At 36.6% G+C, this 17,590-nt stretch overlaps 1 protein-coding gene across 2 annotated transcripts in view; it reads left to right on the top strand.

The window, feature by feature from the left end:
- MAML1 (mastermind like transcriptional coactivator 1) overlaps nt 1–17,590 on the top strand; it is a 49,030-nt gene that overhangs the window by 8,542 nt on the left and 22,898 nt on the right. The window contains exon 2 of one of the 2 annotated variants that reach the window (XM_063292223.1): nt 14,758–16,158. In XM_063292223.1, the coding sequence (XP_063148293.1) occupies nt 14,758–16,158 (1,401 nt within the window). Of the gene's footprint in view, nt 1–14,754; nt 16,159–17,590 lie in introns of both variants that reach the window. The other variant, XM_063292222.1, reaches the window with a different exon arrangement.

Raw genomic sequence — 17,590 nt, 5'->3', positions numbered from 1 at the left:
TTTGAAAGTAGTTCTAGTAGTTAATCATGCCATCTGAGGATCTTTCAGAAGGCACTACAAAGATACTACAAAGTAATAACATGTATTAATGCTTTCATGGAGTACAATTGTAATAAGAAAAAAATGATTTTGAATTATCTTGTGATATTGAAATATCAATTAGTAAATATGTAAATATTGTACTATTAAATCAGTCTAAGCAAATGATACGCACCAAATTTGAGCCAGCAGTGTGATCTGTCTTCAAATAATGTAATAGCATAAAAGCTTCTCTTATTGTTGTTCTATAGATAATATATTTCCATATCTTTTTATTAGCATTGGCTTAAATCCATATTTCCCATTTCTAGTATAAGCTCTTTCCCAGTGGAATGATTACTGGGGAGGGGGGAGAAGGAAACATCTGTGCTGATTCCCTCCTTCTCCTGAAGACCTAACCACCAGCTACTATGGTATTCAAGAGAGTCCTAATTCTTTCTTTTAATCAATCAATCAAATATTTCTTTTTTATCTTTAGTTTTTATAACAAAACAATCTTTAATCTTAAAAAAAGGAGAAAATTAAAAAAATCAAAAGTATAAACTAAAAATACAAACTAAGAAGGAAAAGGAAAAAAGAAAAAAATCTGCCTTACATTGGTAAACCAAGGACTATTGATGTATACAATGAGCAATATAAGATGTTATTGTAAGTTATCACAGGATCTCTGCTATAGTAACGCACATTGTTAAATCCCTTCATTAGTCGAAAGAGGGTCCTAATTCTGGAGCAAAAAATTCTTTCATTTTCCCCATTGAAAATTATTCATATAGGAGGACTGTTTTTGGTGATAGAAGGAAGATTCTGGGTTGAAGTTACAGATGATGTGTAGGAAATCACACATTTCAATATATAACTGAAAAAGCAGAAAGTTTTATGCATTATGAATGAACACAACTCACTCATTGTGTGTTAGGCGGCTTTATAAATCAAATAAATAAATGTAATTAAAAATTATATATATATATATATATATCTTTTCATTTTAGAAAATCTTAAAGTATTTTTTTCAGTTGGATATAGGTATTTTGAACGATGAATACTTTTAATCCAATGAGTTAACCCTAAATGTTTAACCCTAAAGCAACCACATTTTTAAAAATGTCAGTTGAAAAACAGGTTGAGAGTTGGTTGCTGGACTGCACTGTCTTTATTTATCTTTCCTTTGACACTTAATATGCTTAACGAAGAAATCAGTGGTTCCTACCTCTGTTGTAGCTGGACACACGTGGCAGCATATGACTTTCCTTGTCTGGGCTTAGGTGTGAGATCTTAGGGAATACCAGGGCTTTAGGCTAGACTGGATAGTTAAAAAAAAATCTGGAATAGGCAGTGTCAAGCCACTTTGGCAACACTTCTGTACTGTTGCCAAAAAAAATTGCATGGAAACATCAATGAACTCACTAGAAATTGAGACCAACCTTATCATCAATTCTAAAACTGTAATACAATTGGCATTGCTACCAATTTCTTGCAGTCATAGAAGTAGAAAGGAGCATTTAAGACTTTGGGTCCTATTCATACTTACTGCATGAATAAAAATAAAAATATCTGACAGATGCTTGTCCATCCTCTAATTGAATTTAGCCAGTGAAAGGGAGCCCATCATCTTTTTTGATAATTGGTTTCATTATCAAACTGCTCTTAATGGAAATCTGCTTTTCTGTAACTTAATTCTATTATTCTGATAGAAATAATAGAAATTATAGAGGACTTGACCTCCTTTTGTGTGGTTCCCTTTCTGGTAAGATTTCTATTGTACATATCTCTGCATATTTCTCTTTTAAAAGCTAAATATACTCAATTCTTTCAGTTTCTTCTCATAAGTTTAGATTTCAAGCCCCTTCATTCTCCTTTACCAAATTTATTCTGGTTTGGATGTGCTAAAATTAGACAAAGTATTCAGTCAGTGAGACCAATATAGAATATGATGGGTGTCACACTCTGATTCCATTTCTAATCAGCTACTGTTCAAAGACCTATTTCACAAAAGCTATTGCCAAAATCAAATACCCCCTTTTCTATACTTAGTGTATTTGGTTCTTGTTTCCTAAGTGAAGAACCTAGCATTAATTTCTGTCCTTATGACTGCAATAAAATTGATTGATTGAACATAACATTTTTCTCTATTAAATTTCATTCAGTTACTTCCAGCTCATTTCTCTAACTCCAGGGTTTACATACTTTGCAATACCCTAACATGGTAAATTAATTGATGCAACTTTCCTCATTTAAAAAAAATGGGTTAGGGACCTTCACAGAAACAATGGCAGACTAGAGATGGCTCTGCAAGAGCAGAGCCGATGACCATAGTGGAACGAGGAGAGGACCAGGATCGCCCACAAGCACTCCATGCAGTGGCTCCCTGAAAGGAGCATAAGACAGTGGTCTCCAGTGGCTTTTAGAACTCTGGGAGCTGAGGAAAAGTCATCTCTGCCCAAGCCAGGGTTCAGAGCCTTCAAAAGGATACTGGATTTGTGTACTTCCTTTTTTAATCACTTTTGGAAATTGCTTGTTAATAGATTTTTAGATATTAAGAACCTTCAGAAAGGCAAGTTTAATTATACCTTCCTTGACAAAAGAAGTTTCATGCAAATTTAAGGACTCAAAAAATTCTTATTTTGAATAAACAGCAAAAGGGTGATTAGAATGTTGATTTTGGAAAGTTATAAATGGATTAAGAGGCCAGAAGGACTTGAAATAAGATTTAGAAATTAATTATAAGAATACTTCCTGTGGGTTGTTTAAAATTTTATTATATATGTATACATACTGTGTGTGTGTGTACACACACACACACACACACAAACATATATATAAAGATTTTGAAACTAACTGTAAGAAACCTTCCCGTGGGAAAGTGTTGAAGGAAAAAAACATGATAAGAGGGGTCTTTGAAGGTTGGACACTAGAGGGAACCAGAAAGAAATAAAGATTATAATTAAAGAGACCCAAGTAATACAGAATGGAACAAAAATATCTGACTTTGGAAGAATTCAAGTATTTTTGGGAACAATGTACTTAGAAATTACTCTTAAGATGTCTGCTGTTATAAAAATGGATTTAAAAGAGGTTAGAGAAGAGGAACAGATTTTACTGCACAAAACAAACACTGAGGCTGACTTGAATGTGGATCTGAAAGTGGATTTAAAAATGTCAGGCTACAAGATTGATATGGAAAAAGATGATGCAGTGGATCTACAAATGAAACTAGCTGATGTCTTCATAATTAAAGGGGACATACAAATAATCAGAAGAGTGACTTGTATAACTTTCTTAACTTGAATTCACACAAAAATGCGTGAAACTTATGAAGGAGTTTATGAGAAGAGACAAAAAGGAAATGATAAATCAATTTTTGGGACACTATTTAAAGGGATTAAAGGTCAAGATTCTTAAAAGTAAACAAGGAATACAAAGTTGGTTTATTTGATCAGGGTTAAAATATTTATATTGTTTTTTATGGTAGCTCTTGATCGTTTCTTGACTGGGACCTAATGATGAAGCTTTAAAGATTTGTTTATAGATACTGTAAGTGATAAAATATGGGAAGAAGAGATATTTTGCTATATTTTAGGAGGAAGTGATAAGTTACTTTGTTAAAAGGAAAGGAATATAAAACTGGTTTATTTGATTGTTAAAATATATGTGTTGTTATTTTTGGTAACTCTTAATGGACTTTTGCTGATAAGGACTGAATGACAATGCTTTATAATTTGTAGATAAGAGATGAGATATGGGAAGAAAAGATCTTCTTTTGAAATATCAGAGAAGGTGATAAGTTACTGAAATCCTGTCTTTATGAAGGGGGAAGTCATTATATATCTTTTTCCTGTATTTTTCTTTTTTTCTCTGCACTTTTATTATTTTTTTTACTTTTTATATTTTTCTTTCTTTGTATTAGTTTTTTATCTTTGTACCTGTAAACTTCAATAAAAATTATTATTTAAAAATGGGGTTAGGCAAGAAATAAATATACTAGTAATTTTTAATCTATATATTTTAAAAAGTAATGATAGAACCTTACACTTTTATAGAATAAAATTGCTTCATTGTAAATAAACCAAAACTCACAAATTCAAAACACTTTTTTTTTAATGAGTAGGGTGAGTTTGCATGTGCTTTGGAATTGGAATTGGCAAATTATGTTATTTTTAGTATTAGTTTTTATAGAGAAGACAAATCTCTCAGTCAGGCTGTCAGCCCTTCAAAGTAGGTCAGGTCAGGAGTCAGGAACAGGGAGGACTACAGGAACTCTATATTTGTAGGGTATAATTTTCAAGATTCTGAAAGCCGGTCAGAGTTTCTCCTGCCCCCTCTTAAACTGAACAGAATCAAGGCTGGGTTAGCTTGGGTTTCTTTCTCATCCCCTCTTCCTTATCCAGGACTAAGTTGACATTTACTTACAGTTCTTGCATTCTTTCTTCAAGGTTGTCTCCATACTCTTACACCAACTCCCCCATCAGACTGTCTCCACTCCCATATATGAAGAAGATACCTAGAAGTTACTATGTAAACCAACCATAGACTCACTCCCCCTCCTCACTTGGTAACTTCCCAAGGTCATCAGACAAGTCTTGCCACACAGAGTCAGATGGAGCTGGAAAGCCTTCCCCCTGCCTGTTGCACAGCAACCAGTACCAGAAAGTCTATCATGGTGAGAAGCACAGAGATCTCTTCATCCTGGGGTTCACTGTCTATTAACAGTGGGGGCAGATCACAGGGATGGGGTTTGTGCAGGAATTTCAGATGGGACATGTATGCCAGTGTGGGGCATGGACATCTGTTGTGCTCTCCCACAACCTTTCAGATTCAGGGTAGCCATGAATCAGATATATCAAATGTCTCCACCTGAATCTAGAATCCAGAATACATTCTACATCATATTCATCAACAGGGTGTGGGGAGGGGGGAAACAGTTTAGAACTCAAGGGGTAGGGGAGCTTAACTCTAACTTCGTAGATGAGCAGGCATAAGCTAAACATTTAGTGAAAAGCTACACTAAATCCTCAACCACAATCTTGGTACTCTTGCCTGTATGCATCTGTGACATGCTTGTATGCAACCTTTGCTAAATCTAAATAGATTTAGAGCTAAGTAGCCTGTCTCTCTTGCAGAAGCCTGAGGCATGAGGAAGAGCCAAAGTTGGAGTTCTGGAGGGCAAGATGTGGGGCAGTGACCATATACTGGCTCTGCAAGAGGCAGCAGTTCAGTCCACTTGTCCTGCAGAAAAGAGACATAGCACCTCAAATACTGTTCTAATCATTGGTTCACCTTTTTTCAATTATGCAGTGGAGGAAGCATGATTCAAAGATGACAAATGAATCTGAATGTCTTGTGGCTGGAAGAGGATCTTCCAAAACTTGGTGTAAAGCATAGCTTTCTCTAATAACTGTGTGAGCAATTTAAACTTGCACTGTGTATCTATCTATGAAATTGGCACTTGAATCTATACAAGGAGAAAGTTGTATTTCAAAACCTGAGAGTGTATGAAGAGTAACAGGTGTAATAAAACACAATTGCCTGTTGTTGGCTGCCTGAGGTCGTCTTAATGGTTTAAGGGCCCACTTTCTCTTGAAGACAAGTTTTTGAGTGATTCAGGGACTTGCTTGCTATGTGCCCTGCAGTGTGGAATTTTGCAGCTGACTCAGGAGTCTGTACTTCAGCAGTACAAGTCTCGACTAGGTGTCCTGGGACTCCATAGTAGAAACATAAACCGAGTTCTCTCCTCCTCTGTTTCTTTGCTGAGGATAGGGATCTTTTTACTGCTCCTATTTGCATGGGTTCTCTGGTGCTGGCATTCGAGGAGGCCACAGGGAGGGGAGGGGAGGGGAGGGGGAGAGAGAGGCTGTAAAACCTTCTGTTATTATTTCCCCCATGCCTGAACTACTTCAACCACCCATCACTTAACACACAACATTGAAATGACTCTTCCAAATTCTCTGGTGTGCCTGGTCTCACTAACATCTTCAGTTCATCAGCAATTCCTTCCCAATACAGGTCAACCAGAGCAAGATCACTTCACCCCATGTCTCTGGCATACAACTGAGAACCCAGTATGTATTCATGAACTCTGCAGTTGTCTTGTTTCGGCTTGTAAACATATCAATTTGCTGTTGCCAGATTGTCAAATGTAATTCTAAATTGGCATGAAATTCTGGTAATTATCCAGAAATGGATCATTGCTCTTGATGCAGGGCATAGCCCATTTAGCTACTCCTTCTTTCAGTGGACTCAAAAGTTACCTGGAATGGTTTGTAGGAAATTCTGCTGGCTGACCCATCATAAACAATTCACACTGAGGAGAGAAAGCCAGAAATTGATCCTGGGCTCTCTCAAATTTCTCTGGCAAACTTCCATGAAAATGAAAAAATATTGGTTGAACTGCTTTTGGATGAGGCAAGCCTTGTCCAGTTGCTCTGTTAGTTGTGCCATGGCATTGTGCAGATTTGCTATTTGTATATCCATTTGCAGTGAGGTGCCCCAAAGATCGGCTGCCATCTCCACGATCACAAACAAGGTTCATTGCCTCTCTGATCAGAGAGTAGTGAAACGTTGAGCCCTTCAAGGTAGGCCAGGTCAAGAGTCAGAAACTGTCCTCACTTCACCTCAGTTGTAATTCACTCTGCAGAATGGTTAAAACATGGTCAGAAGGTTGCATAGGAATTTTACTCACTCCAGGCATGATTACACTGGTGAAGGGAAAGCAAACTTTGTTTATTTCAAAATATATTCAAGCTTCATGTATGCCTCCAGAAAGGTGCTGCTTTGCATTCAGCATATTTTTGCATTGGGCTAATAAGCCTACTTGAGTGAGTTTGGTGTAAAGGCACTCTTTTCCAACCTTCCCCCATCTATTGACTTGTGGCCTTCACTTTGAGAAAGGCTATTTTAACCTGTCAAAATCATTTTGAATTGTCCTATTATTATTATTATTACATTGTTTTCTGCCATCTGCTAATTTGGTAAGCATTCTCTCCATGTCTTCTTTCACAATATTCATTGAAATTGTTAATTAATAGATATATTTCATTAATATAGAACCAGGACTGAATCCTGTGGCTCTGCATTCAGTGTTGTCTTCTTTGAAAATAAATTTCTAACCTGTCAAGTATCCACAATTGTAATGCCATACAGAAGCCAGTTAATTAGTTTGCTAATTAGAATGATGTGAAACATATTGTTAAATGCTTTTATGAAATCTACAGCATCTCAAAATTTACTCTGAGGAACATATCCAGTTAAAAGTATAACTTGTTCTTGACAAATGATACTGGCTATTGCTTTGTTTTTAAGACGCTTACAGATCAATTACTTTATGGACTGCTTTTTAATCTTTTCAGTTAATAGTGTCTGGCTGTAGTTCCCTGGATCCTCCTTTCCCCCTTTTTGAAAATAGGGACATTTGCCTTCCTCCAGCCATATCATCTGTGTCAGGATTTCTCAAAGATAGTATGTAAAGATTCTACCAAACCATCAGGAAGTTCCTTCAGAAAGCTACAGTGGTGCTTAAAAGTTTGTGAACCCTTTTGAATGTTCAATATTTCTTCATAAATATAACCTAAAATATTATCTGTTCTCCATACAAGTCCTAAAACTAGTTAAAGAGAACCCAGTTAAGCAAATGAATCAAAAATATTATACCTGTTCATGTATTCATTGAGGAAAATGATCCAAGGCTACATATTGGCCTCTGGCAAAAGTATGTAAATCTTTGCTTTCAGTGACTGGTATGCCCCCCTTGGGCAGCAATAAGCACAACTAAACATTTCCAATAATTGTTGATTATTCCTGCATGGAGGAATTTCAGCCCATTCCTTCTTACAGAACAGCTTCAGCTTAGGAATGTTGGTGGGCTTCCTCACATGAACTGCCCACTTCAGTTCTTTCCACAGCATTTCTATAGGATTAAGGTAAGGACTTTGACTTGGCCATTTCAAAACATTAAAATTCTTCCGCTTTAATCATTCTTCAGTCTTATAACTTGTGGGTTTTGGGTCATTATCTTGCTGCATGACCCACTTTCTCTTGAGCTTCAGCTCACAGACAGATACCCTGACATTCTTCTGTAGAATTTGCTGGTACAATTCAGAATTCATCGTTCCATCAATGGAACCATCGTAGTATTCCCAAACCATGATACTGCTACCACCTCATTTCACAGCTGGGATAAGGTTCTTATGCTGGAATGCAGAGTTTGCCTTTCACCAAGCATAACACTTTTCATTCAAGCCAGAAAACTCTTTTTTGGTCTCATCCATCTACAGAATGCTCTTCCAGTAGCCTTCTGGCTTATCCACGTGGTCTTTCACAAACTAGATGGGCAGCAGTGTTCCTTTTGGACAGTAGTGGCTTTCTCCTTGCAACCCTGCAATGAATACTGACATTCACCAGTGCAAGAGAGCCCTTTAATTCCTTAGACATTACCTGGGGTTCTTTGAGACCTCCCGGAGTATACCATGCCATGATCTTGGTTGGTCAACCGTTCCTGGGGAAAAAAACAATGGTGTTGAATTGCTTCCATTTGAACACAATCTGCCTGACAGTGGACTGGTGGAGTCCAAACTCTTAGGAAATAGTTTTGTAACCTTTTCCAGCCTGGTGAGCATCAATGACTGTCTTTCAGAGGTTCTTAGAAATCTCCTTTGTTCAAGCCATGACACACCTCCACATACCTGTGTTGTGAAGCTCAGACTTTAACAGTGAATACCCAGAATTCTGTTCTTTAAATAAGGCAGGACCTCCCACAATCACACCTGATTATCATCCCATTGATTGAAACACCTGACTCTAATTTCCCCTTCAAATGAACTGATAATCCTAGAGGTTCACATACTTTTGCCACACACCAATATGTAGCTTTGGATCATTTTCCTCAATAAATCAATGAACAAGTATAATGTTTTTAACTCATTTGTTTAATTTGGGTTCTCTTTATGTAGTTTTAGGACATGTGGAGAACAGATCGTGTTTTAGGTCATATTTATGCAGAAATACTGAAAATTTAAAAGGCTTCACAAACTTTTAAGTACCACTGTATGATATTCTAGCCCTGGAGATTTAAATACTCAATTTGAATAGATATTCCCTGTCTACATACCTTATCAGTCTCAATTTCAGTTCTGGCACACCACAATTTCTGGGTAGAACTCATACTCTTAAAGGAGAAAACTTAGCCAAAATAGGAGTTGAATAATTCTGCCTTTTCTTTATTACTTGTTAACATTTTGCAGCCTACTGCTAGTATCCTGTTATTTTCAGCATATCACTTTTATTACTCTTAGCATTTTTCACCAACTTTAACTCATTCTGATCTTTAGCTTTTCTGACATCATAATTCTGAGCTACCTTCACACGCTCTTCCATGGTAATCTGGTCCTCTTCCCACTTCTTGTATGAGTACCCTCTGTTCATATCACCTCTAAGCTTTTATGAAGTTACTTTGGGTTCTTCTGTCTTCCGTTTTTTTCTTTATTTGAATTGTTTTCAGTTCTGCTTTTAGTAGCTCCTTTTTAGGACTCTTACCACTCTTGACTCCCTTTTTATTATTTCCAACCCAATGAAATACTGGTAAGAAAATCATGTGAAAAGGGTGGGCTAACTCCAAAAACTTAACAAAACAGTTCCAAATTTATGTGGGGGAAAAGCTGGCAATATAAAATAGTTTGAAAATTGATCTGGATCCAGCTTGGGGCTGCAGAGAAAAACATTCCCCTGCCCACCCCACCCCACCCCCTGAATCACATAGCACATCCCTATGGGAAAGGCAGTTGGGCAGCCACTTAGGATGTTGCTGACTGCTGCATTCTAAGACCTCCTCCATTCTCCTTCTAGTTACATATCCCAGAGTGGAACGTATGCAGTCAGTGCATCTGGATGCACAAATACAGAGGGACACAGCGTGAGGGGACAGCAAAAACAACACAGACACAATTCTGTCTTCATACACAGAAGAAAATACAGGTGCCTCCTACGGTCACTGGTACCAAAACGGTTAGAACGAATTCCAGAAGCAATACGCTATATGCTTTCCCTTATTTTCAGTAGCTTCTTTTGCTATAGAATCCTCCTTATTGTTCTGTTAAAATCCAATTCTTGAAGTTCAGAGTATGCATTCACTGACACAAAACAGCTGTCCTGAAAATCCTGACATTCAGCGTTACATAATCATTTCTCCCAATTCTTGTTCCTGTACTTTAACTTTCTTAACTACATCTTCCATACTGGTTAATAGCAAGAGCAGCTGATTTGAGTTTGTGTATATCCGCATGCTTCATTCTATGAAGGCAAAAGATAAGTTAGGAATTTCCTAAAAGCACCATGCTTGGCAAGGTTGCCTCTCAACAGATGTCAGAATAAAGTCTGGCTTTATCACTTATTTGTGCCTCTGAAGAACTGCATTTTCATATTGGAAATATCCCATTATCTTTTCCTTGGCTGGGCAGATGATATTATAGTAAACGAAAACAGTATTGGCTTTACTCTTTCTTCCACTTATTTTAATTCAAATATACTCTACAACATTGCTGACTCCACTTGAATTTCTTACTGTACATACATTGCAAGTTCTGCCTTTAAACTGTTTCTTTCCTTTTGAAAAAAAAATGTATCCTGAATTGTAGCATTGGAAGTCATCTTATCAGGCCACTGTTATATTTTTAAAATTATATTTTTATTCATTTATTAAGAGGTTAAACTTATCCTCTTTATTTCCCGTGCTCTATATAAACAACAGGTGTAATAAACTTGGTCTCATAATGTTTTTCCTGATCTTTTATTGAATGGTTTAATAGACCAGTTACAGCAGCTGTCCCACTTCCTGAAATAGTGTACTAGTATTCGTTATTTCAGGGTTTTTATCTTCAATGACATACAGGATCTAATTTCCCATTCTGATTGAGGCTCAGTATGATTTGGCCAGATTATTACCAGTTCCTTTGAAGTGCAACCCATTCTGTACCAACATCAATCAAGAAGTGTGTACTTCTGCCCACTTTGGTATATGGAAGTGAGAGTTGGGTACATCAAGTAAAACATAAAAGTAAGTTGAATCTGTGGGGGTAGATTACTTCAGAAGTATGTGTGATAAAACAAGAAGAGATAAAATCAAGAATGAATGGGTGATGAATAAATGTGGATTGAATACAAAAATGAGTGACTAGTATGGAAAAAAAAACATTTAGTTGGTTTAGTCATATACAGAGAATGAGTCTGATAAACCTCCATCATGTTTGCATGGAGTTGATGAGCTCCTCAAAAAGAGAAAGATTAGGACTTTAGGACTTCTGAGGAAGAAATGGTGGACTGAAGATGGCTCTATGAAAAGCAGAGCCAATGACTGCAGTAGAATGAAGAGCCAGCGAGAGATCAGCTTTTCGTAATTCCTCTCCGGACAAGGAGAGGACTTGAGATCGCCTACAAGTGCTCTAGACAGTTGTTCCTCGTGAGGAGACTGCAAGACAGAGGTCTCCGGCAGGTTTAGAGCTCTGGGAGGCAAGGGAATAGCATCTTGCAAAAAACGTGGTTGGCGCCTCCAAAAGGACACTGGGTTCACATGCTTCCTTTTCTAATCACTTTCGGAAATTGCTTGTTAACTGCTTTTCAGCTATTAGGAACCTTTGGATTAACAGGTTTTACAGCACCAGGTGAGTTTCCTTCAAAAGAAGTTTTAAAGACAAGTTTAAGGACTTAAAATTGTTTTTTGGAATAAACAGCAAAAAGGTGATTAAAACTTTGATTTTAGAAAGTTACAAACGGACGAAAGGTCCAGAATAATTTGAAATAAGATTTTGGAATTAATTATAAGAATCTTTCCCATGAGAAGATGTTTTTGTTTTGAATTATTTAAAAAAATAAGATAAGACTTTTAAATTAATTTTTCATTGCTTTTTAACAACAGAAAAAAGAAAAAAAACAACACAAAAATAATTGGACACTAGAGGGAACTAAAGACTACAATTAAAGGAGAAAGACACTTAAATTCGATTTACAAATACAGAATGAAGCAATATATTTTAACATTGGACTTGTTGAAGGATTTTTTTTAACCTTGGACCCAGAATTTAATTTTAAGACTGTCTGCCTCTATAGACAGACTGTGTTTAAAAGATGTTATGGAAGAGAAACAAGTTTTACCTGACAAGATTGAGACTGACTTGAAAGTGGATTTAAAAATGACAGGCTACAGGAATGACATGGAAAAAGATGTTACACTGGATGTACAAAAGAAACCGACTGATGTCTTAATAATTAAAAGCGATATACAAATAACAAACCAAGAGAGTGACCTGGATAATTTTCCTCTATTGGATTTATAAAAGAGGCTTGTTAAAGCTTTGAAGAATTTTATGAGAAGGGACAAAGAAAAAATAAAAAGAAATCAAGTTCTAGGACATTTGAAGGGCCTAAAGATCAAAATTGTTAGAAGTAAAAGGAAGGGATATAAAGTTGGTTTATTTGATCAAGGTTAAAATAGATATATTGTTATCTCTGGTAACCCTTAATGGGCTTTTGCTGACATCAGGATTGAAATTTGTTTATAGATAAGAGATGGGATATGGGAAGAAGAGATTATTTGTTGTATTTTATGAGAAGGTGGTAAGTTACTAAAATTGTTTATACTTGTGATGAAGGGGCAAGTCATATATATCTATATCTATATTCTCATATTTTTTTCTTGTTTTTCTGTTTTTTTTCTTTTTTTTCTTTTCTGACTCTTCTATTTTTTCTTTGTATTTTATTTTATTTTTTTGTTTGTATTGTATTTGTAATTTTTAATAAAATTACTATTAAAAAAAAGATTAGAATTTGAAAGAACAAATGTCACTGCATGAATTGTCATATGGACATGAGGAGGCAGGGATAGAAGGTGTGGGCAGCTGTAGTGAGTGGCATTGGTGTAATCTAGATTTAGATTTAGATTTTCTTGTTTTATGGGTTTTGCTCACTGCTTCACACTCTTTCTGTATTGCTTAATCTAGAAGGGAATGGTGTGATGGATATGTATATAAGGGTTTGCCTCTCTGATAAGCCAAATGCACATAGTTCACTCCCAAGGAAAACGTGTTAGGGAGTCCTTAACTTCCTTGTCAGACTGCACTTCCAAAATAGTCCTGTTTCTGTTCAGTTTCTGTTCAGTTGCTCAGTGAACAAGTAGTGCTTACAGGGTCCCGCTGCAGAGAACCATAGCTCAGTCTAGAAATGTTAAATGAAGATTATAATGTCAGTGTCAAAACTGAAAGGATTTTGTGGCTCTTCCCAGGTGGATTCAATGAGTCACTTTGTAGAATGCCCCAGGAAAGAGCAAAAATAAGGAAAATGGAGACATATAATTTTATGATGACTGTTTAATTTGCAATAAATGAGATTTGTTTTGATACAGCCTTTCACTGTATTTGTTTCGTGCTTTGTTTCCAGTACAATCAACTAAGTAATTGTCCATGCCAGATTTAGGGACATCTCAAATGAACAGCTATAAAATTTATACCTTAGGCATGAAAGCCGGCTGGGTGACCTTGGGCCAGTCACTCCCTCTCAGCCTAACTCACCTCACAGGGTTGTTGTTGGGAAAATAGGAGGGGGAAGGAGTATTAGATATGGTAATGTTCGCTGCCTTGAGTTATATATAAAAAATAATTAAGGCAGGATAATAAATAAAGGAGAGGGCAGAATTCTAATAAAAAGGTGGGGGTTACTTAGAGGTTTTGAAGCCTCAGGTACATTAGGGCTTGACTTCTGAGACAGATGCTGTTTGTGTTGAGATGTGGTTACTTCTAGGAAAGCAACTCTGTTGCTAACAGTAAATGTAAAGAAACAAAAATAAATACCAGGGTTTTTAAAGAATTCAGAAGAGAGTTTGTTTTGTTGTTTCCTTTTCTTTTAGAAGTTGGGGGTTTTGGTGGAAGGTGTTTTTTATCTTTTAATTATGAAAACATAATCTTTAAAAATCAATTTGATTGTTGAAGTTTGCCTCTTAGCTTAGATACATAGCAGTTATCCCCAACCAAGTAGTCTATTTACAGCTGAATTCATATTTCATGCAGTTTGCTTTCTCTATAGAGAACTCAGTGTTAGTTCTGTCATACGTGAGCTGTGGTTATAGTACACTCTCTTCTGTCCTTAAAGCTGAGTAATCTTTTAAATCTAGGAGCAAATTGTGAGTGCAGTTGTGCAATTGTTTATCACAAGGATGTTTTATGGAAGAGACATGTGCAATCATCTTGCCTCATTTAGCATAAGGCCTTTATGCCAGTACAAAATAATTGCTTACATGTTTTTAAACCATTTATTTATATTTATTTTCCACTTTTATCTGATGTTTTCAGTCATCTCCCATTCCACATCTGATCAGTTCAAAGCTGTTTCAGCATTGCCATAATCTGGATGCCCTCAGATTTTTCATTGGGTACCTAGGCTATAAGAGAAGTTAGTAGTAGCCATGGAGTTGAAGTCTATGGAAAGAGTTACTCAATATTGCCAAAATAATAATGTTTTATTTTGAAAAGACATTTTTACATAGTACAAATATGCTTCATTTAATTTACTGCAGAATAAGCATAGTTTTTAATCATGTAACTTAATTTTTAAAAAATAAAACATTTGCTTGAAAGAAGTGTTATTTCATTGTAGTTTCTGTGAAGATTGCTAGCCTAAAAATCTAGGATGTTCACACTATGCTGAGATACTAAACTAACTTAACTTTTTTCTTTCTTTCAGCAGCTTCATGAAACTGTAAAAAGGAAACTTGATAATTCTGTTTCACCTCAAAATGGCGACCAGCCAAATGGCTTTGGGGACATGTTTCCTGTGCCCAAGAAACTGTGTCATGATGATAGTCTTGGTGGGTTGAGTGGCTCCTCCAATGGAATACCTCCTGTATCACCTCTACACCAGCCTGACAGCAAACCTTCCAATGGAGAAAATTTACAGCTTAATGGAAAACATTCCATAGGCCTAGATGGTATAAGCAAAAAGGATCTGCCAGATTCTAGCCTTCAGTTGAATGGAAGCAATGATGCTGATGACTCATTTGCTATGGTTATTAACAAAGAGCTCAAACAAGAGCCAGATGATCTTTCTTGTATGATTACGGGACCAGGAAGTTCTATATCACAAAACAATTTGATGTCTGATCTTAACCTTAATGACCAAGAGTGGGAGGAGCTAATGAATGAACTTAACAGGTCAATGCCTGATGAGGATATGAAAGACCTATTTACTGAAGACTTTGAGGAAAAGAAGGATGCTGATCCTTCAAATTCAACTGCACAAACTCCTTTACCACAAGATATCATTATAAAGACTGAATTTTCTTCAGCAGACTTTGAACAGGAACAGATAGGATCTCCACAAGTCAGATCTACCTCTGCTGGCACAACTTTTATTGGTACGTCTTCTGTCCCTGTTACTGCTGCTTCTCCAGCAGTTAGTAATTCTCAAACAATATTTCAGCCTTCGAATCAATCCATGTCTGAAAATCCCAACCAGTCAATGATGCAGCCATCAAGCCAGGCCCAAAATGTTCAGAGGCCTCTATCTAATTCATTGTTATCTGGACAAACTACAGGGGGTGCCAAAGAGATGTCGTCTGCTAAACAGCTACAGCAAATAGCTGCTAAGCAAAAGAGAGATCAATTGTTGCAGAACCAACAGCAGGTCCACCCATCCAATCAGATTTCTAGCTGGCAGCAGTCTGGACCTTCTCACAGTCCATTGGCTGTCCCATACACTATGGAAAATCCAACTAGCCCTTCTGTTTACCAGCAAGATTTCAGTAATCAAAAACTCATGATAGCCAATATGCCAAACAAGAGTTCTCCTAGGGCAGGAGGTAATTATCATGGTGGAAATATACTAAGCCATCAGCCAAGCAACATAAATCAGAACTCAGCATCTAATCCAAACTCTGTGCTGGATTATGGCAATACAAAACCTCTTTCACATTACAAAGAATGTGGGCAAGGAGTTACAGTACCTGGACAAAACAAGTCTTCTGTGTTAGCATATCTTCAGCAACATCAGCAACCTACACTGTCTCATATGAGTGATGAGCAGAGTGGGATATTTGTAATGAAGAAATCTGGAAATATTGCTTATAGGCCTTTAGTACCACACAGTCAGGTAAGTGTTTCTAGCAGCTGGTTGGGTAAAGTAAATGAGACAGACTGAATAAGTGGAATAAACAAGCTAGTAAGTTCCATCATGTACAAGTAGTCTTATGGTAAAGAGGATGATGGAATTGCTAAAATCACCTTTCACTGAAAAAGCAACGTTATTCCTTTTAAAAGTTGGATCTTTTAATGGGGAAAGTGATTTAAAATGTTTTTTCTGTATGTAGTTTTTCTCTCTTGTTTCTGAATTGTTCTTTCAGGATTGGTATACAGTTCAAGATCTTTTAACTGGGATGCAATGTATAGTGTGTTGGGGAGTCATTTGTTTGGGTTTTTTTTCCTGACAGCTTGCCCAAGATAGAAACTTTTTCTTTGAAGATCATTATTAGTCGCATAGAAAACAAACTGAATTTTGGCAGTTGATTATGTTTTTTATTAATTGTGAAAGAGCTACATAGACATGACTGTGATCCCACAACACATGTCATTAAATGTTATTGATGATGTGAACGTACAAGAGCCTAGGAAACTGAGGGCAAGGGAACTATTTGTTTCATTTGCTGTGGAATTTCATTAGATACCTACCTCTTGTCTGCTTGCTATTCTAATCTTGGGAAAGGTTAGGTCTTTCAGATAACTTGCTAGTTCTCATGTACCCCATCTTATCCGATTTCTACTGTGCAGAGCTATCCTATTAACTTCTAACTGGAATTCCATATCTCTTAATCTATTGATAACCAATTGCTTGGCTTGATCATAACTTAAAGATTTTAAGAATAATGAGGAAAGCCCATATAAAGCCAACTTATGCTCTGTCACCTGTTTCCAGGGAGAGGAAAAGTTATCAATCAGGACTAGAGGGGTCAAGCCAACTGGAAAGAACTGAATTTTCAACCAAAAAGTTAACATCATCTTCCAGGCCCTAACCTGAATTTGAGGTGTTCCTGTTTCTAGTCTCAGCGGGGCATTTGATTTTCTACTAGGTGCAGCTAAAATTGATTGTAGGAATTCTGTTTGTACAGTTTCTTGTGACACTTCAAAAAAAAAAAAAATTCCTGTTTGTGCCCCATAGAGAATTTGTGTCAATGTTTTGGCCTCAAAAAGTTTTAAGGCTGCAGGGACTACTTGTCCTCCACCTGTGCAAAAAAAGCCTTTTATAGCATTTGAGGACCTAAGGGCTGATTGCATCGCATAATTCAAATGAGCATTCCAAGTATCTTTTGAGTGGAAAATCACTCCAAGGTATTTAAATGCATTAATTTGTTCTAAATTATGCCCTTCTACTCTCCAAGAATATTGAATAGCATTTTTAGCAAAGACCAGGATTTTTGATTTGTCAAAATTAAGAACCAAATTGTTTTGTCTGCAGTAGTTTAGTGTTGCTGCTGTGGCTCTTTTCAATCCAATAGGGGTTTGTGAGATAATAACGGCATCATCAGCAT

This window comes from Candoia aspera, chromosome 2 (assembly GCF_035149785.1).
Source record: "Candoia aspera isolate rCanAsp1 chromosome 2, rCanAsp1.hap2, whole genome shotgun sequence".
In the NCBI taxonomy this organism is placed as follows: Eukaryota; Metazoa; Chordata; class Lepidosauria; order Squamata; family Boidae; genus Candoia; species Candoia aspera.
The sequence above is the reverse complement of the archived record's forward strand: the minus strand, read 5'-3'. Positions and strand labels throughout refer to the sequence as shown.